The following is a 20,917-nucleotide window of genomic DNA, read 5'->3' as shown; positions in this document are numbered from 1 at the left end:
ATCACCACTCCTTCAGGGTTAATGGGTCAGAACTTGGAACTCTCTCTCTAATGGCATTGGAAGTCTACCTAAACCAAATGGATGGCAGCAGTTCAAGGTGGCAAGTCAGCGACACATTCTCAAGTGCACTTAGGGAAGGACAATAAATGCTGGCCCAGCCAGCAATACCCCTATATCCCAGGAATTACTTTTTACAAAAATAAATGCAGGTCTGTTCTAAATGATTACTCTTTCACTACCTTTTTCTTTCTGCAAAATCTGTCTTAGTCTTGTAGCAAATTGTGAACTCTTTCCCCACTATACAAACAGCAAATATATACAAACGATTGCAAAGAATAGTTAGTAATGTTAATTTTTACTCACATAGAGGGCAAACCTTTAGCCAGTAAATAACTGCATTCACCCCCTCTTAAGAGCAACGATTCACACTCAGATATGGTTGCACAGACATCAGGAACCCATGATCCTAGTTAATTTCTATGCATGCGCAAGCTAAGGCTATGAAGGTCCACTGAAAATTTGATGCGTGGGAAGTATCATAGCTGAGGCTAATCCTGCTCGGACCTCACCTTCACACGTGCAGTTTTTAACAGATAATCAATAGACAGCAATTAGCAGTCAGAAACAAAGTTGGGCTTTCTCCCTCCCATGGCCAAGGATATTGAACTAAGCTGCAGCATCCCATTAATGAGATTAATGATCTATTCCTATGTGGCTCCATATCACAACTAGTGGAAACAAACAACTCAATTGTGATTCAAGTGTAAGAGAAAGTTGAAGAGTCTTAAAATTAGATGAAGTAGTATTTATTTCTTCCATACAACCTGGCAAAGATTTCAAACAAAGTCCAAGTTCATTTTCAAGTTTATTGCAACTATAAACTGTGGAAAAGCTTACTGTAAATGAGTTATACTAGAAAAAAATAGGAGCAAAAATATTATTGGAATAGAATAGAAAATGGCATCTTTTAGTATAGCACCAGTAAACTATAAGTGCAGGCAGGTGTAGTAAAATATATAGATTTGAACAAAATTGTTAATCTTTTTATAACAATGGCATTACAAAAAAATCACATTCTGATAACATTAAATTTATCATGAAACCTTTGCAACTAAATTTATTCTAAAAATAGCCAGTTTTATTGTTTTATTTTAAATCTCTGTCTGGTTCTTATTGCTGGTAGTGTTTGATGACAAATACATCAGTAAAAACCCTCAACCACAGCAAACCATGCACTGACCTCTTAAAAATAAAATAATCACCCAGCAGTTTAAATCCAACATTTCCCATCATGAAAATTCAGTGCATCAGCCAATTTATTATGCAGGCGCTCAGAACAGTAAAGTTATGATTTTTAGAATTACAAATATCCCTGGATTCTTGAACTGTTCCAAGAGTTTAATTTTCTCATGAGCTTGCTAGTGACTGATGAATAGGTGGCTGGAAACAGCGGACATGCTCCACAGGTACATTCTCGCTGTCACCTGACTTCAGATACTTGTTCAAGATAGCAAAGATCTCATTATTGAGAATCTGGAACTTGCGAATTCTGTCAACCATTTTCTTCAAAGGCTGCAAATTAAAATAAAACAAACTCCGTAAATGGTGATTTAGAAATTATACAATGTAAAATCATAAATGATAATCAGACATTTGGTCTCCTTATCTGAGGAGGGATGTTCTTGCCATAGAGGGAGTGCAGTACAGTCTACCAAGTTGATTCCTGGATGACAGGTCTGACACATGAGGAGAGATCGAGTTGGTTAGGATTGCATTCACTGGAGTTGAAAAAAATGGGTGGGGAGCGGGTCTCACAGAAACTCAAAATTCTAACGGGGCTAGACAGGTTACATGCAGGATGTTTTTGATAGTGGGTGAGTCCAGAACCAGGGGTTATGGTTTAGGGATAAGGAGTAAAGCTTTTAGGACTGAGATGAGGAGAAATGTCTTCATCCAGACAGTGGTGAGCCTGTGGAATCTGCTACCACAGAAAGTGGTTGAGGTTAAAACATTACTTTTTTCAAGAAGGAGATAGATATAGTTTGTGGGTAAAGGGATCAAGAGATTAGGTAGTGAGCTCAATGATGAGCCATGATTATAATGAACAGCAAAGGCTCAAAGGGCCAAATGGCCTACGCCAGCTCTGATCTAATCCACATGATCCCATATTATTATTAAGTTTAAGGATCCAACGTGCAAACGTTTCATCATGCTTACAAATGGATATTTTATAGTGCAGGGTCTTGTGTTCGACTTGCGTACGCATTAACTTACGATTGTTTTATTTTCTTTACTCGTTCATGGGATGTGGGTGTCTCTGGTCAGGCGAGCATTTATTGCCCGTCCCTAATTGCCCAGAGGGCAGTTAAAAGTCAACTACATTGCTGTGGATCTGGAGTCACATGTAGGCCAGACCAGGTAAGGATGGCAGTTTCCTTCCCTGAAGGACATTAGTGAACCAGATGGGTTTTTCCAACAATCGACAATGGATTCACGATTATCATTAGATTCTTAATTCCAGATATTTATTGAATTCAAATTCCACCATCTGCTGTGGCGGGATTCGAACTCAGGTCCCCAGAAAATTTTCTGCGCCTCTGGATTAACCATCCAGCGATAATACCGCTAGGCCATCACCTCCCACTTAATGTACTCAGGAATGGATTCCATTCGTAACCAGGGTCTGCCTATATGGTTACTCAATCTTTCTAGATTTCTTCAGTGGGGATGTTGCAGTCAACTGAAGCTACCATGACTACCATTTAACTAGTTCTCAACTGGTTACTTTAAGATTCTTGTTCACGAATTGTTCCTTTTCCATCCCTTTATTGCTGTGAAATAGTTCATTATTGGGATGGGTTACATCAAACTGTGAAGTGACCATTGAACAGTACTCCACTTTTCCAGTAAATGCATGGTTTCTCAAATGCCGGAATAAGTGATTTCATCATACAGATTTAATGGCAGCCAAGTGAAGATGTTCAAGGTAAACATACCACATTTTTGAGGACATCATCTTTCCCATCATGTTTCTGAACTTTGAGCAAATGATAACAGAAGTCGAGGACATCAAATCGGCGTTGCTGTCCAAGCAGTGTAATGATCATACAGCCAGCCCAGTGCAATCCATCTCCGAAGCACTGCCTGTGTGATTTAAAGGCAAGGTTAATGCTGAGTAGCACAGAGAGTTTGAATGATTTCAGATTGACTGGATAGATTATGATAGGTCTTTCAGATTTGATCGGAAAGTTAAATTAGACCTGAATGTTTCCCTATACCACACCATATCAAGAAGCTAACCTAATCAATCAGCCTATTTGAACGATGTGAACTGAGGCCCTCTCATCAGGAAAATGCCTTGTATTAAGCCTGGTCTGTGCTCAATTAGCCAACCTCAATTATAGCCACTGGCCTGAGGATCTTAAGATAGAGAGGGATCAAGGTGTCTACTCTTTATTTGGGAATTCTTATTGGAACTGTGCCTGGGAGAATCAGGTTAGATCAGGTACAGATTAGATTAGATCAGGTACAGGTTAGATTGAGAGATATCATTAACGCTAACAAATGAACATGGGGTGCAGCTTGTGCTGCTTTGGAAGTTAAATGTTAAAACAGCAAGGCACTTACTCTACAGTGAACTCATGTGCTCCCACAGGAATACAGTAAACAAACTGCATGGCGCTCCACAGCCTGTGGAATTCCACACATTCATCCACATGCATTACTCCATTAGTCGGAAGAGGTCCACGCCATATGGGATCATCCAAGAACTGCCGGATTCGTGTCAGAATCACTTCAAACATGGAGAGACCACAACACAGCCGTTCCTTTGTCAGCAGATCACCTTCTCTCGCAATTGCAACTTGCTGGTTACAGGAAGGTTTAAAAATAAAATCCAGAATTAAATGTTCATCTCTCAGGTAGACTATCTTAATTTTCTATTTTTAACGTCATTGAGACTAATGGAATATGCAACAGTTTTAAAATGCTTCATTAACAATTACCGCTTGCGTATGTAATGATTTTTAAAAACCACTGTCCGATTTCTCAGATTTGCTCACAACAAATACCAGGATATTCCTGGGCCAGGTCAGCAAGATGCTCAAGACAGGCTTGGCAGTCACGATGAATAGGGTTTTGTGAAGGAGATGCACAGAGAGTAAAATGTCCGCAAGTGTTTATAATTGACTTCAGTTTTCCATGGTCAATCATAAAAATATAGAAAAGAACCTAAACGAGGAATTAGGAGGGCTAAAAGGACCATTCTTATCTTTCATCCTCACAGGAACATGCTGATTCTGAACTCTGATCACTGGCCTTTAAAAGACCTACATCAGATGTGAGTTTACTGTCAAACAGCTGCCCTAATCTCATTTCTCCAGTTCCTGCCTAATACTGCTGTAATTAGCCTTCCCCAATTTAGCACTTTCATCCGAGGACCAATCTTATCCTTGTCCATAACTATCTCGAACATCTCAGAATTATGATCACTGTTCTCAAAATGCTTCCCCCACTGAAACTTCAATCACCTGGCCAGGCTCATGCCCCAATAAAAGGTCTAGTACAGCTCCTTCCTTAGTGGACCATCTTCTTTATTATTTCAAGAAACCCTCCCGGATGCACCTAACATATTCTGCCCCATCTAAATCCTTGACACAAAGGGAATCCTAGCCAATACTGGGGGAAGTTAAAATCACACACTATAACTTACAGACAGTGCGAGAGTTCCTACACAAGTCAATTTAAAGGTTAGAAACAGGCTGCTGGAGAGTTTTTCCAAACAAGTGTCTTTGTTTTATAAATAGTCATTTGGTAGTACAGAAGTTGAGAACTGCTTCAAAAAAACATGTTACATTGCTAGTTCTTGCAAATTGTCCTGAGAACTGCAAGCTGCAGAGTTTCTACAAAACATGCTAGGCGACAGCTGGCGTTTGTGTGACTTGTGCTATAGAAAATCACATTATATGGAAATCGCTATATCTGTACAGCAGGAAGTTCGCATTATCCAAACACCGTCCACTATTCATCATTCACGTTACAGTCAATTTGCAAAGCGAAACATACGTTATAACAGAACTACCTATATTTTCAGCGGTATTCATGTCTTTATTCTTATAATATACTACTTACGCTAGGCACTGTGCAACATCTGGAGTGTAAAAGAACTGAAGGAAACCAGAGTATTCACATCATAATTGTTCCCACAAAGAGTTGGTCATTATAAGTTTCAGAACGTGTTCTTTTACAAGGGCTGTGGCATGTGCAATTCTGCTGTTTAAAATGGGAAGTCATACCCTTCAAGCTTCTAACATCTAAATGTTATTCAGCAAACAATAACTAATGTCAGAACTAAAATGCTGCTCGAGTTTCAGGTTTCAAACATATCCAGTTATTTGAAAAGTCATTCAGAGGTTAGATACGTCAGCTCCCGAGTATCAAATCACCTCTATTGTCAGGAACACTCAAAGACAGAACTTTCAATGCAGTTGACAGCAAATCTGTCAGATTAACTTTTCAGAACTATTATTCATAAATGATCTCAGACAAGGAACTTCAATTTAAAAAATAACCAGTTTGTTCAGTTATTGGCCAGTACAAAACTAAAAACCTAAAAATCCATATCAATCTAAATTGATTGGCTTGACACACTTTGTTTCAGCCTTGGGATTTACCTCCTTTTGAATGGAGGGGTAAATTCCAGACTGTTGAGAATTTCAAGAATGTGCAAGTAAAATGATTCCTAGATTATCTCACTAGGCATTCGTTAGATGGAGGTGCACATTCTTCTGCTGCACAGTAATGATGTCTTCCAATGAAGAATTTGCAACATGGACTGAGGATCAAATTTATAGCTTGCAGTTAAGTAACTACTAAAACATGAGTGTTTCTTAGAAGTTCTTGCACAGATATCTGTTTCAGCTGTATTGAGGCAATAAACATTGGTTCAAATAACCTTTGAATAATTGCATGTGTGTGCAAACGTGAAGAGGTAATTCAAATCAGTATCCATTCAAGGGAGCTTTGAATGATTATTTCGATAGAAATGGTGTGCAGGAATATGGGGAAAAGACAGGAGATTGGCACTGATAATAGAATCAGTACAAGCAAGAAGGGCTGAGTGGCCTCCTTCTGCACTGCAACAATTCTATGATCTTGTAACGTTCGAGTTCCAACAAAATGTACTATCAGCAAAGAAATTACCTGAGGTGTTCCAAGTCGTTCTATCAGTGGAACAAGATGAAGTGCAGCATATTTAGCTTCCAGTCTCTTCATCTTTGTGTCCAGCCGCTCACCCTCTGATTAATTAGATAGGTAATATCATAAACATAAACATAAACATCATAACTTATCCAACGTAGGAAGCTTGATGCATTTCCCCGTATTAATCCCTGTAATTAGCTCCTGTGTACAAACTTAATCTTTTAGTCTCAAGTTAAATCATGAAGTTTCAGATCGATATTAAGTGATTCGATTTACACTCGCTTCAAGTTTAATTTTTGTTATTCAAATTCAAAATACATGTAAAATACACATTTATTCAATTAAAATGCACAGCCCTTCATTTTAGCAAGGACTGAGCTAAATCCAGAAGGACTTTAGATTTCTTTAAGACAGAAAATTCTTGCAAGAACTGCTATTAATTAATACCTCAATCAAGGCCAACAGAGGTGTATTAAATGTCAAATATGCTTGAATAAATTGATTAGAGTTTTTTTGGAATTTTCTAGTCTTGACAAGACACTTGACAAGAGTAATGTAGTTGATGCATCTCCAAAAAAGCACTTGTTGATGTGTCACATAATAGGCTCATCAGCGAAACTGAAGCCATAGAATAAAAGTGACAGCGGCATTAGGAATATAAAGTTGGGTGAGCACCAGGAAGCAAAGAATAATGGTGACAGTTTTTCAAAATTGAAGGAAGGTATAATGAGGGATTGGTAATTGGACCATTGCTTTCCCTGATTTGTGGAAATGACCTAGACTTTGGTGTGCAGAGCACAATTTCAAAATTTTAGACAAGACAAAATGTGGGGGGATTGTAAACTATGAAAAACAGTAATGGACAGACATGTAGCAGATGAAATTTAATGAAGAAAATTATGAGGTGGTACATTTTGATAAGAACAACAAGGTGAGGCAATACTAAACAAAGGGTACAATTCCAAAAGGGGTGCAGCAGTAGAGACACTGGCGGGAGGGGAATGTGTATACAAATTGCTGAAGGTGGCAGGGCAAACAAACAAGATGCTAGTTTTTATGCATAGGCATAGAATACAAAAACAAGGAAGTTAGGATGAAACTTAATCAAATACTGGTTTGACCTTAACTATTTTTCCAGTTCTGTGTGCCACATTTTAGAGAAAATATAAAGATACAGGAGAATGGTTCCAGGAAAGAGGACTTCAGATACAAGAACAGATTAGAAAAGCTGGGGCTGTTCTCCTTAGAGAAGGTTGAGAGGAGACTTGACAGAAGTGTTCAAACTGACGAGTTGTCTGGGAGGAACTGTTTCAATTGGCAGAAGGGTCGAAAACCAGAGGATACAGACTTAAGGTGAATGGCAATGTGAGGAAAAATGTTTTTACACAGTGAACAATTAAGTTCTAGACTGCATTGCCGGAATGTGTAATCAACTTTAAATGTGACTTATAATAGGGACTTGGCCATTACTTCACTCGCTTGTAGATCAAAATTGTCCAACTTGGCTTTGAATACATACACATTGCTCCAGAGAAGAAAATTCCAAAGGTTCATGACCCTCTTAAAAAAAATTGTCTTAAACGGGTGACCCAAGACTTTGAAATTGTGCCCCCCGTTCTAGATTATCCACAAGGAGAAATAAGGCTGGCAAGACTCCCCGCTCCCCTCCAAGGATCTTATACATTCCTGTAAAATCACTTCTTATTCTTCAAAACCTCACTGAACATATCACTGAACCTGAACAACGTTTCCTCAGAAAACATTCAATCCACGAATTAACTGAATGAACCTCCTTTGAAGAATCTTCAATACAAATATATCCACCCTTAAATAAGGCCTCCAAAAACTGTAGAAAGTACTCTAAGTGAAGTCTCAGCAGTGCCCTTTACAGTTGTAGCAAACCTTCCATACCTTTAATATTCCAGCTCCCTTGCAATAAAGGCACATTCCATTTGTCTTCCTAATTACTTGCTGTACCTCATGTTAACTTTATGTAATTTATTCCTCCTTTAGTTCTGTAACCGATTTGTAGCTCTTAAAAATATTAATTTTAAGGCATGATGGCTTCATGATGGGGTCACGATTTCAAGGTGAGAGGGGAAAGTTTAAGGGAGATATGCGTGGAAAGTTCTTTATGCAGAGGGTGGTGGGTGCCTGGAACGCGTTGCCAGAGGAGGTGGTAGAGGTGGGCACGATAGCATCATTTAAGATGTATCTAGACAGATACATGAATGGGCAGGGAGCAGAGGGATACACATCCTTCGAAAATATGCGACAGGTTAAGATAGAGGATCTGGAGCGGCACAGGCTTGGACTGTGCTGTAATTTTCTTTGTTCTTTGTTCAAGTCACTGTATTCATGTTATTTGAAATGTTAACTACATTAGCCTAAAGACAATATGGGAATAGCTATTTAAGGCTAAAAAAGCATTAAAATTATTACATTGAATTCAATGACCAGTAACTAGCGCTCCCAGCATTACCTTTGACATAGATTCTTGGCAAAATATTCTGGAATGGTGCTGCATGTAGCAAGTCACAGACTTCTTCGAGAGACTGAGGAGAGAAGACACATTCAGGCAACAATTCAGAAGTTGTGCATAAAACTATGCAAGAAAATTTGCTATTGCATTACACTGAAAAAGTAAAGTGTGAAATAGTTGATTTGTTTACTTATTGTGATATTCTTAACCCATTATATTCAGTAACAGATTTGTGCTGGAGAACAATGTGCTGTTAGTGAGCAATGAGCCAGGCAGCCTGATTCATAAGAACTTCTCTGGATGGCACAGCTGATTGGGAACTTCTTATAAATGGTTAAAGTGCCTTCATATCAGGAGCTAAGGGGAAATTTGGAATATTCAATAGTAATTCGCAAAAAAAGGGATAAGTAATGTACTTAAATAACACAAATTTGCAGAGCAATGAGGAAAAGTTGCACTGACTGGATAATTAACCACCTCTTCGATTCCATTAGGTACCCAACAATTGCAGATGAATAAAATTATATGCATTCTGACTTTTCACAATGACTAGAAAACAACTCACTCTAAACATTGTGCAAAACGATGCGGTATTAAAAAGCTTTACTACCCACAAAATAGATACAGCATACAAATCAAATGTGCTACTGTTCAGCATGGGAACATGTGCAGGAAAACCCTCCAGCAGTAGCCACTGTGAAGCCGAATTTCAGATATGGAGCAGCGGCTGCAGTCATCCACATCCATGAGACTGGATAACATGGACAGTGAGGTGGTCACATTGTGATACAGAATGCACAGGCAGAAAGGAAATGGGTGACCATCAGTCTGAAACAAGGTACTAGGCAGTAGCACAGGAGTCCCATGCTCCAATTCTCTGTCTAACAGAGTTTCTGTTTTGGTAACTGCTGGGAGAGATGGTTTCTCAGGAGGATGCAGGAAGAGCCAAGTCTATAATGTCGTGAGTGGTTTTGGGGAAGGAAGCAATTGCGGTAGAGGATTCTATTATAAGGAGAATAGATCAATGTTTCTGAAGTCACAGATATGATTCCAAGATGTTACAGTGCCTGGATAGTGCCAGCATCAAGAATGTCAATGAGTGGCAGTGGTAAATTCTGAAGGGGGAAGAGAGTACAGCCTGAGGTGACAGTCCACATCAGTACCAATTCTTTAGGTTGAAAAAGGGTCGGGATTCTGCAAACAAAATATAGGGAGCTAGGAAATAAATTTCAAAGCAGGACCCCAAAAGATAGTTCATGCAGGATTAATCCCAGTGCCATGTGCTAGTGAGATCAGGAATAGGAGAAACTGACCTTTGCTTGGCTGCAGAGATAGTGTAGGAGGGAGGGATTTAGATCCTGTGGCATCATGATCAACTCAAGGGAAGGTGCAACCTGTACAAACTGGACAGGTTGCACCCCAGCAGCACAGAACTGTTCACTAGGACTGTGGGAGATGGCTTAAACAAGAGCAGCAGGGAAATGGGAACCTAAGTGGGGAGACACAATAAAGGGAAACACAGTTAGAAATGACAGAGAAAAATAAAAGGTAAAAGTGGAAAACAGAGGAAACAAATTCTAGCAGCAACAGGGCTTTAGGAGTAAAAATAAAGGGTGTAATTATTTTTATTCACTCATGGGATATGAACATGGTTGGCTGGGCCAGCATTCATTACCCATCTCTAGTTACCTTTGAGGTGGTAGTGTTGAAGTGTCTTCTTGAACTGCTGCATTTCATCTTGTGTAAACCCACAGTGCCATTAGGGAAAGAGTTCTAGGATTTTGACTGAATGACACATGGAGTGATGATATATTTCCAAGTCAGGATGGTGACTGGCTTGGACAGTAACATGCGGGTGGTGGTGTTTCCATGCATCTGTTGCCCTTGTTTTAGATGGTAGTAGGCATGGGTTTGGAAGGTGCAGTCTAAGGAACCATGGTGAATTCTGCAGTCCATCTTGTAGATACACTGCTACTGAGCATCACTGGAGTAGAGACTGAATGCTTGTGGATGTAGCGCCAGTCAAGTTTCTGCTTTATCCTGTATCTGTCAACTTTCTTGACTGTTGTTGGGGCTGCACTCATCCAGGTGAGTGAGCAGTATTCCATCATTCTCCTGACTTGTGCCTTGCAGATCGGGAGTCAGGAGGTATGTTACTCATTGCAGTTATTCTGAGCCTCTGACCTGCTCTTGTGGCCACAGTAGTTACATAATTAGTCCAGTTCAGTTTCTGGTCAATGGTAACAGCCCTCCAGCTGTTGACAGTAGGGGATTCACTGTCTCCTTCCCCTTATTATTTCTTACCTCCAACCATATGGATTCTATATCTTCTGAGGTCAGTTCTTGCTGTCGCACTTATTCCTCCTCATACCTTTTCTAATTCTGAATATCCAATTCTGAGTCTTTGTTTCCTTATAACCATGTCTGCACAATGGCTACAAGTAATATGCAATAAACTCTCTTTGTGCCATTAATTCATTTATTTTGTTCTGCATAAAATGCATTTAAGTAATGAGCTATTAATTTTGCCTTTCTACCATTTTTTTTTCTCCTTTTGACCCTATTTGTTGCTGTTTCTCTATGTTTGCATACTTCATCCCTTCCTGTCTTCCTGCCCCGCACCACATTATCATTATCCAAGTACTGTACTGCTGTCATATTATTTTGCTGCATAAGCCTAAATGTCCTCTCTGCCAAATCCTCCCCTCTCTAATTATTTTAAAGGTCTCTAATTGGCTTAATTAAAGCCCAAATTAATCTCATTAAAACCCTCTAATTAGTTTAAAATCTTTTGTAAGCTTACATTCAGCCAAATCTCCTCTCCCTCTAATTAGCACAGAGAAGTAGCAGTGATAGGAGAAAAAACCTTTTTTACGCAGCAAGTAATTGGGGTCTGAAATGCACAGTGTGGAGGAAATGAGTTCAATCAACGGTTTCAAACATAAATTAGTTGGCCATTTCAGTAGAAAGAATGTGCATGGATAAGGAGAAGGCAGGAGGATGGCACTAGATAAGATCCTCACTGGGAGAATTGGTGCAGGCACAATAGGCTGTATGGCCTCCTTTTGCACCATAACAAAGCTAGAATTCAGTAAAGTATAAACGTTGGTACAGACCAGTTGGCTGCATAACCAGTTTGCATATTACAGATTATATATAATCAGTGAACTATCATTTTGTCAGTAGGATTTGGCAGAAGTGGAGGGAGTTGATCTTGTAGAACGACAAGAAAGTAGTCTGTGAGATACAGCAGATTAGGAGCAAAACAATGCTCTGCCTGGACTTAAGTAGCAAATCTGCATTATTTTTCAAAGATAATTATTTAAAGAATGTAAGCTCCAATGGTTTTTTAAAAAATCTTCAATGATTTTACCCAAAGTCCTCCTAGATCTAGGAACATAGGAGCAGGAGTAGCCCATTCAGTACCTTAAACCTACTCCATCATTCTCAGTTATGGCTAATCATTTACCTCAATGCAATATTCCTGCACTATCCACATATCCATTGATGTCATTAATAATCAGTAATCTATCAATCTCTGACTTGAGGTTAATGACCGAGCTGCCACAGCCTTCCAGAGTAGAACATTCCAAAGACTCACCACCCTCTGAATGAAGAAGTTCTACTTCACCTCAGTTCCAAGTGCTTCCCTTTCATTTTGCTACTGTGTCCCCCTTGTACAGGGCCCTATAGTCTGGGCAATCCTGCATCTCTACTCAACAATTTTAAGCTTCTATGAGATCGCCTCTCATTCTTCCCGGTCTCCTCAACCTTACCAGACAAGATAATTCCCAGGAATCAGCATGGTGAACACCTAACAGTGCACTCACTTATGGCAAGTATCTCCTTCCTTAGGTAAGAGGGCCAGAGCTGCACACAGGTCTAATCAGTGCACAATTCAATTAAAACAAAACCTATCTGCTCCTGTACATAAATCCTCCTGCAACAGTTCACATACAAATTGCCTTTTAATTTGCTTGCTGCACCTACAGGCTAGCTTTCAGTGGCTCATGAACAAGACACTTAGGTCGCTTTGGACAGTGCACTTTCCAATCTCATCATTTTTAAAAAAAAAATACCCTGCACCTTTGTTTCTCCTACCAAAATGGATAAACTCATACATATCCACATTATATGCCATCTGCCATGATCTTATCCATTGCCTAAACCTGTCCAAATCCCCTCAAATCCTCTTTGCACTCTTCTCAAAAGTCTCACTCACCAAGTTTTGTACATTCTACAAACTTAGAATTATTACAATTAGCCCCCACATTGATATAGGTTGTGAACAGGTAGGGACCAAACACTGATACTTTCAGTATCCCACTTGTCAAGGCCTATCAATTTAAGAATAATCTACTTATTCCTATGCTCTGCTTTGTGCCAGTCCTCAATCCATGCTAGCATATTCCACCCAATCCCAGTTTCAAACATTTCCATCAAATAAGCAGAGCTGCAGGACAAAAATATTAAAATTTAGTCCAATAATCTTTAGTTTTGTTTATTAACCTGGTAGGTCGGTCGTGATTAAAGGCCTTCTGAAAATCCAACCACTGATTCCTTCTATCAGCTCAGCTACTATGATTTTCTTTCAGGATGTATCAGATTTATCATGCATGATTTTCCCACCCTAAGCTTACACTGGCTTTGTCAGATCAGAATTATTATCTAAATATCTAGTAACCACATCCTTTATAGATTTTTGTTTTCCTGACTACTGGCATCAGGCTAATGAGTCTGTAGTTCCTAGTTTTCTCTCACTTCTTTCTTAAACAGTGGGGTCACATTTGTAACCTGTAACATGCAAGCAGCACTGTAGAATTAATAGAATTTTGAAAAATTGCCACTAATAACATCTCTCTCGCTAACGCTCTTAATTGTCAGGCTGATAGCATTTTTGGGCAACTTTATAACATTATTAATTAATCCTTTCTCCTTGCATAAGATTACATCTGAAAGAGACTGTGCCCTGATTGGCTCCTCAATATATCATCCCGGAATTCTTCCTCAACAGCATTGGTACCAGATTTATCTAGTCTGTATGTAGACTGGAATCAGCCATGATTATTGTATGTCCTTTGCCACATTCACCCTAATTTCCTGATTTATACCCTGCCCCACATTACCACTACAGTTTGGTGGCCTATTAATTTCTCCATCTAATGTTTCTTAGCTCCATCCAAACAGATTTTACATCCTGCTCTTCCAACTGGAGGTCCTCTGTAACTAATACAATGATCGTGTCCTTTATCATCTGCACTACCCCATCTCCTTTTCTTTTTGCCTATCCCTCTTAAACATCACATGACTTTTAATATTCAGTTTCCAGTCTTAGCCATCTCTGAAATGGCAATTAAATTGGATTGTTTTACTCATGCCATTGATTCATCTAGCCTGTTCCAAATGCAGCATGTATTCAAATAGATTGTTTTTAATTCTGTCTTTTTTAAAAAAAATCACTATTCTGTAATTTGACCTTGGTTGATTGGTCTCTGCTGCTTACCATTTTCACTTAAGGATTTTCTACTTCTCATAATTAGCTTGGTATTTATTCTATGTCAATTCCTTCTTAGGTTCCCATTACCTAACAGACTAATTTGAACCCTCCACAACAGCACGAACAGATCTCCCTGCAAGTGTATTAATCTCAGTCCAGTTAAGGTGTAACCTGTCCTCCTTATAGGAGTCCCACATGCCCCAAAATCAGACCCAATGCCACAGAAATCTAAAGCCCTTCCTCTTGCAGCAATCATGTGTTCGGTTGCTCAACATTCATGTTTCTACACTCACTAGCACGTGATAATTTGAACAATCTAGAGATTATTACATCAGAGGTCCTGCTTCACAGCCTCATGCCAACCTCCCTAAATTTTACTTTCAGGACCTCATCCTTTTTTCTATCTCCATCATTGGTACCAATGTAGATCATGATCTCTAGCTCTTCACTTCCTCCAAAGAAGCCTGCAGCTGCTCAGTGACATTCTTGATCCTGGTATCTGAGATGCAACATACCATCCTGGAGTCAAGTCTATGGTCACAGAAACACTCGTTTCTTTCCCAGATGCGGAAATGCCCACCTTTACTGTCCTTCCACTCTTCTTCCCCAAACTCTGCAATTGAGTCACCTGTAATGTCACTTGTTGGGCCATGTTAAATAACTGCGTTGAAACACTGCCCTCACCAGTATTCAAAATGGAAACCCACGTATTGAGTGAAAAAGAGTCCGAAGACTCCTGCATTTGACCTTCCTAGATGGCTCAGTGGTCACCCATTCCCCCTCTGCCTGCCTGGTTTTATGCTATGGTGGGATCACAGCTTCACAGTCACACCATAGTGACTCCAGCCACTCTCAAGTTTGAAAACCCCGATTTCAAGTTGCTGTAGCTGAAGACACTTTCTGCAAATGTGATTGTCTGAGTCACATACAGTGCCCACAGCTCTTGGCATCTTTCAGTTCTTACTGCCATCTCCGAGTGAGATTGATTCCATATCTCAGGGTACTTGTCTTGCTTACTCCTCTAGGTGCTGTTAACTGCCTGCCATGGGGTCTTTCTCTTATATTCTCTGCTAGGTACTGCCTGACTGCCTTGTCTCATATGCTCCTCTACTGACATACTGGCTTCATTATATTCTTTAAGCTTTCCTTATTCTTTTGTGGTGGGTGGATGTTACTGGCTGGCCAGCATTTAGTGCCCACTCCGAGTTCCCCTCAAGAAGATGGTGACGAGCTGCCTTCTTGATCCACTGAAGTTCATGTGATGTGGAAGACCCACAATGCCCTGAGGGAGGGAATTCAAGGATTTTGACCGAGTGACATTGAAGGAACGGCAATATATTTCGTAGTCAGGATGGTGAGCAGCTTGGAAGAGACCTTGCAGGTGGTGGTGTTACCATGAATCTGCCACCCATGTCCTTTTAGACGGAAATGGTCGTGGGCTTGAAGGATGCTGTTTAAGGATCTTTGGTGAATTTTTGCAGCGCTGAATCCTCAATATTTTAAGATGACACTGTACAATGTGCAGATGACCCAAACCTTTAGGCATATTTCTGAAAGTTATAGCCCTGACACTTTATATAATTCTTGGAAATCTCCTTCAGTGGTTGGAAAACAAATGACAGTATATATGCATATAATAAATGACATGTAACAAAACATTCTTAAAAAAACCTTAAACTACAACAGTTATGCTTGCTTTTCACTTCTGTGCAATTTACTTTGCATCACATGAAATGAGCCTGTTGCCTTCAATGGATATTTTCCCCATTTGGAAGAGGGAGGGCAGCAATATAAGTGAGCATTAAAGAAGGATCTCCACCAGCTTCTCTAAATAAAACAGTAGGACCACTTTGTCTGAAAATTTTCTAGACCATATATACAGCAGTTAACAAATGCTACCTACCAGACTCTGCTCAATAAGAAGACAGAAAAGAACAGCATTGCCAACTTCTCGTAAATTTTGAAAACACACAGTCTTCAGTTCCGCATACTCCACAATGTCTTTCAGCTGATGATGGAAGAATTCCAGAATTCCTATTGTTTACAAATACAATATGTCAACCATAAATTATTGCACATTTCATAAAAGTTATACAAAGTAATCTAAATGTTTCTATGACGGCATCAGGACGATGAGGAACGAGGACTCCACCTGCCTTTTCAGTAGTCCTGATGGACATTTAAAGATCTGGAGGTTAATCAAAAAAAGAGTAAAGATTTCTAGGTTTTTGACATGGAGGCAGTAAATAGGAGTCTGTGTTGCAAAACTGCCTCCAGCGGAAACTGCATAAATTCACGATTTTCACAGGGTGAGCCTTTAATTGGCATGGATATGGGTTTCCTGTCCAATTAAGGGCCAGCTCTAGAAGCTAAAGGGTCAGTCAGAGGCCTTTCAGCTTTGGAGAAGTACCTAGCTACAGTACAAAGAAGGCAACTGGTTGGGTGCCTCAATGAGGTGTTGCCCTTCCGGCAACTTCTTAAACGTCTATTTCAAAAATATAGAAAGCAGCCAGGTGACCATTGTTGTACTTTGCTCCAGACAGGGTCTGTAGGCTCCATCTGGATAACCCTAGTTAACCTTCTAGATATTCTGTCATCAAACTCTTCAGAGATGTTAGATATTTCTAACCAAACTGTTGAGAGATGTTATTATTACCTCTGCTGCATGTCCAGAGTACGGACATTATCACTGCACAAGAGCTCCCAGTCAACCTTCTAAACAACACTTCATGAGGCTAGATTATCTGCCTGTATCGTGAGGTGGCCTGTCTTCTTAGGCTCAAAATCACCACCTCCAAAATCAGGAACAGTGACAATCAAAAGCAGGAACAGCGACAATCAAAACCAGGAACAGCATCCCAAAACTAACATGCTAGATGATGTCAGCATCTTCAAGTCTGGAAGCTCCCTGCTGCATCTCCATTCCTGAGTGCTTTTATTATTGTTGATGGTGTTTACTTTTGGTCAGCTGAGTGATTAAACGAGCAGAAACGTGTTACTAAGGCAATGATCAATGCAAAATGTTACCACTTCTATTCACTGAATGTAGATTTCATATTTTCTTTGCAACTTGAAGGCTTGCATTGGTTGAATAAAAAGATTTGGAGAAATGTCAACTGATAGCAATGATACTAAAGTTCGATGGCTTAGTGCCATACAGTTGAGCGGGGCAGGGGCTTGATAAATATTCCTTCATCTGCTGCTACTGCACTGTAGTTAGCCTTGTATGGTTGTCCTACGATTGAGATGATGAATGCCAGCCATGGTGAAATCATCCTCTCCAGCTTCCATTAATGAGACAAGCTGGATGGTCAGTCAAGAGAGGATTGCCGGTCTCTCCAAAACTGCTGGAGAAGTTTCACTCTTCCAAGTATGAGCTACTAGCTACCAACCGTACTTAGAGTAAAACAATTCTTCCGGGAAGAACATGTCCCTTCCGGGGACATTGTAGCCCATCAAACAGTAGTTTTATTAATTTTTTAAAAATGTGGAGCCTCAATAAGTAACAAACTTCTCTACAGTAGAATCACAGAATCCCTACAGCACGGAAGAGGGCATTCGGCGCATCCAGTCTGCACTGGCCCTCCAAAGAACTTCCCACCAAGATCCAGCTCCCCCACCAAGACCCAGCCCTCTGCCAGATCCCCATAACCCCACATTTACCATGGCTGATCTACATAGCCTGCACATTCCTGAACACCTCAAGACAATTTAGCATAGCCAATCTACCTTTGTTCTGTGGAAAGAAACTAAAGCACCTGGTGGAAACCCACACAGACACGGGGAGAAGGTGCAAACTCTGGACAGACAGACACCCAAGGCTGGAATGAATGCTGGCTAACCACTGAGCCACCATATCATCCATGCCACAAAACAATGCTCAAATCCATGAAATAATCAAAAAATACATTGAAGGGAAGCTTATTATCTGTAATTGAATGAAGGAAACCACTTCGAAAGAAGTTAACTAACATCATCTCTCATTTTTTCAATCACCAGGAACAAAGAAAAATAAGGGGCAGGAAAATGCTACAATTTTGAAGTCTGCTTGCAATACTGCAAAGCCAACGCACCTGCCAATTTGAGTTGCCAAATCAAGATCATAACACACAAATTATTCCTCACAGCCGCCTTGAAGCTATTGTCAAGGGAACTAATTTGCATGTTGGCCACTGTATGCCCTCTTCCAGGTGAACTACAGCTAAAAATCCAAGAATATGCACTTGATAATGACCACGATTAATTGACTGACTTTAAATTCTGTTAACAAACAAAAATAAACAGTTGCTGGAAATATTGACAATAGTTTTAAGCCTTACATGTTGCAGAGGGCACTTGTGGTGCAGTGGTTAGTGTCCCTACCTCTGAGCCAAGAGTCTCCAGTTCAAGTTCTACCTGCTCCAGATGTACGCAATAACATCTGTGAACAGTTTGATTAGAAAAATGTCCATGTCCTAAATGTTATGTATTACATCTTAATAAAGCACATTGGTGCAGGCCATAGACTGGTGTGCATTTTCACATTGTAGGACATTAAGGGTGAAAATTTTCATGCTAGATGTAAGATACCCTGAACACCAGAGGAAATAATGAACATTAATCTGACACTTCCAAATAGCTGTTAACTGAAAGTGGAATTGACTACTGAATGATTAGGTTTGTAACGGATGTCAACGGATAGCATCATGTATTGAATATTCATTAATGCAAAATGTGGTTTCTGGTTACCAATTTGGTCCTTGTGCATTTCTAACATTACCATAAATGGGATAACGTGTGCGAGAGTTTGGACAGAAAGTGCAATCCTCTAGTTAATTGTTTCAATTAGTTGTAGCGAATTGGACTTGGAATTTATTCCTGTAAACCAAGCTCAGCACAGAAATATTTATAAACATATGAACAGAATACTTATGAATTTGAGCAAATAACCTTAATCGGTCACAGAAGACAGAGTAGCAGTGGAAGGGTGCGTTTCTGAATGGAGGGCTGTGACTAGTGGCGTTCCTCAGGGATCAGTGTTAGGACCTTCTCTATTTGTAATATATATAAATGATTGGTAAGTTTGCCGATGACACAAAGGTTGGTGGAATAGCGGATAGCGATGGGGACTGTCAAAGGATACAGCAGGATATAGATCGGTTGGTGACTTGGGCAGAGGGATAGCAGATAGAGTTTAATCTGGCAAAATGTGAGGTAATGCATTTCAGAAGGTCTAATCCAGATGGAAAATATACAGTAAATGGCAGAACCCTTAAGAGTACTGATAGGCAGAGGGATCTGGGTGTACAGGTACGCAGGTCACTGAAAGTGACAATGCAGGTGGAGAAGGTCATCAACAAGGCATATGGCATGCTTGCCTTCGTCGGCTGGTGCACCGAGTTTAAAAATTGGAAGGTAATGCTGCAGCTTTATAGAACCTTAGTTAGGCCGCACTTGGAATATTGTGTTCAATTCTGGTCGCCACACTACCAGAAGGATGTGGTGGCTTTGGAGAGGGTACAGAAAAGATTTACCAGGATGCTGCCTGATATGGAGGGCATTAGCTATGAGGAAAGATTGGAGAAACTTGGGTTGTTCTCATTGGAACGATGGAGATTGAGGGGCCACCTGATAGAGGTCTACAAGATTATGAAAGGCATGGACAGAGTGGACAATCAGAAGTTTATTCCCAGGGTGGAAGAGTCAGTTACTAGAGAGCATTGGTTTAAGGTGCGAGGGGCAAGGTTTAAAAGTGATGTACAAGGCAAGCTTTTTTTACTCAGTGTGGTGGATGCCTGGAACTTGCTTCTGGGGGAAGTAGTGGAAGCAGATATGACAGTGACTTTTAAAGGGTGTCTTGACAAACACACACATAGAATGGGAATAGAGGGATACGGTCCCCGAAAGGGTAGGGGGTTTTAGTTATGATGGGCAGCATGTCGGTGCAGGCTTGGAGGACCGAAGGGCCTGTTCCTGTGCTGTAATTTTCTTTGTTCTTTGTTCATGATAGTACAGGATGAAATCATTGCAAACAACCCAATCCCACCATTTTCTTTTTGCCTCTCCTAAGTATTGAAAGCCTTCTGACATTCAGTTCTCAGCTTTAGTTATTCCGCAAATATATTGCAACAACTTACAACTGTTTTTAAACATTTTTATACTTTATTTTGTAGTAGGGTCTAATTTGTTGCTAGCCCTTATTTCCTCTGCCTTCTGCTTTTGCTCTCTACTTTTCTATCTTTCATTGCTATCTTTTAGCATTTTCCTGTCTTGTCTCCAAATTCAGGTTCCCATTCCCTTGCTACTCTAGTTTAAATCCTCCCTCACCATCCGAGTGCCCCATGAGGATATAGGCCTTGACCCCGCTGGGGTGTAACCTGTCCAGCTTATACAGGTCCCTTCTTCCTCAGAATCAGTCCCAATGCCTCAGGAATCTAAATCCCTTCTGCTACACTATCTCTCCATCCATGCATTCATCATATTCTCCTTTTCCTGATTTCACTGGTACATGGCACAGGGAGAAATCCTGACTTTGCCACCATTGACATTTGCTTTTCAATTTATTTCCTATCTCCCTCTATTCTGCTTGCAGAACCTCAACCTTCACTTTTGATTACTTCTTTGCTGAAATTACTTTGGGTAAGTTCCAGGACATGATCATTTGCTGAGTAGACAGCATTGACAGTAACCGGCAAAGACCCAAAAATACCGAGTACGCTAAGCCATTGTTGCCGACATGGAGCACAACTTTGGCTGTT

The 20,917-nt window shown here is 40.2% G+C and overlaps 1 protein-coding gene across 1 annotated transcript in view; it reads right to left on the bottom strand.

The window, feature by feature from the left end:
- Positions 1-790: 790 nt before the first annotated feature.
- The window catches only part of cyfip1 (cytoplasmic FMR1 interacting protein 1), a 173,372-nt gene continuing 153,245 nt past the window's right edge, over positions 791-20,917 (bottom strand). Inside the window, exons 25-30 of the mRNA XM_048597890.1 lie at positions 16,084-16,214; positions 8,684-8,756; positions 6,202-6,296; positions 3,628-3,866; positions 2,997-3,144; positions 791-1,572 (exon numbers count right to left, since the gene is read on the bottom strand). Of these exons, the coding sequence (XP_048453847.1) occupies positions 1,408-1,572; positions 2,997-3,144; positions 3,628-3,866; positions 6,202-6,296; positions 8,684-8,756; positions 16,084-16,214 (851 nt within the window). The 3' untranslated portion in view covers positions 791-1,407. The remainder of the gene's footprint in view (positions 1,573-2,996; positions 3,145-3,627; positions 3,867-6,201; positions 6,297-8,683; positions 8,757-16,083; positions 16,215-20,917) is intronic.

This window comes from Rhincodon typus, chromosome 6 (genome assembly GCF_021869965.1).
Source record: "Rhincodon typus isolate 14 chromosome 6, sRhiTyp1.1, whole genome shotgun sequence".
NCBI lineage: Eukaryota > Metazoa > Chordata > Chondrichthyes > Orectolobiformes > Rhincodontidae > Rhincodon > Rhincodon typus.
Note: the sequence above shows the minus strand (reverse complement) of the source record. Positions and strands in the feature narration are given on the sequence as shown.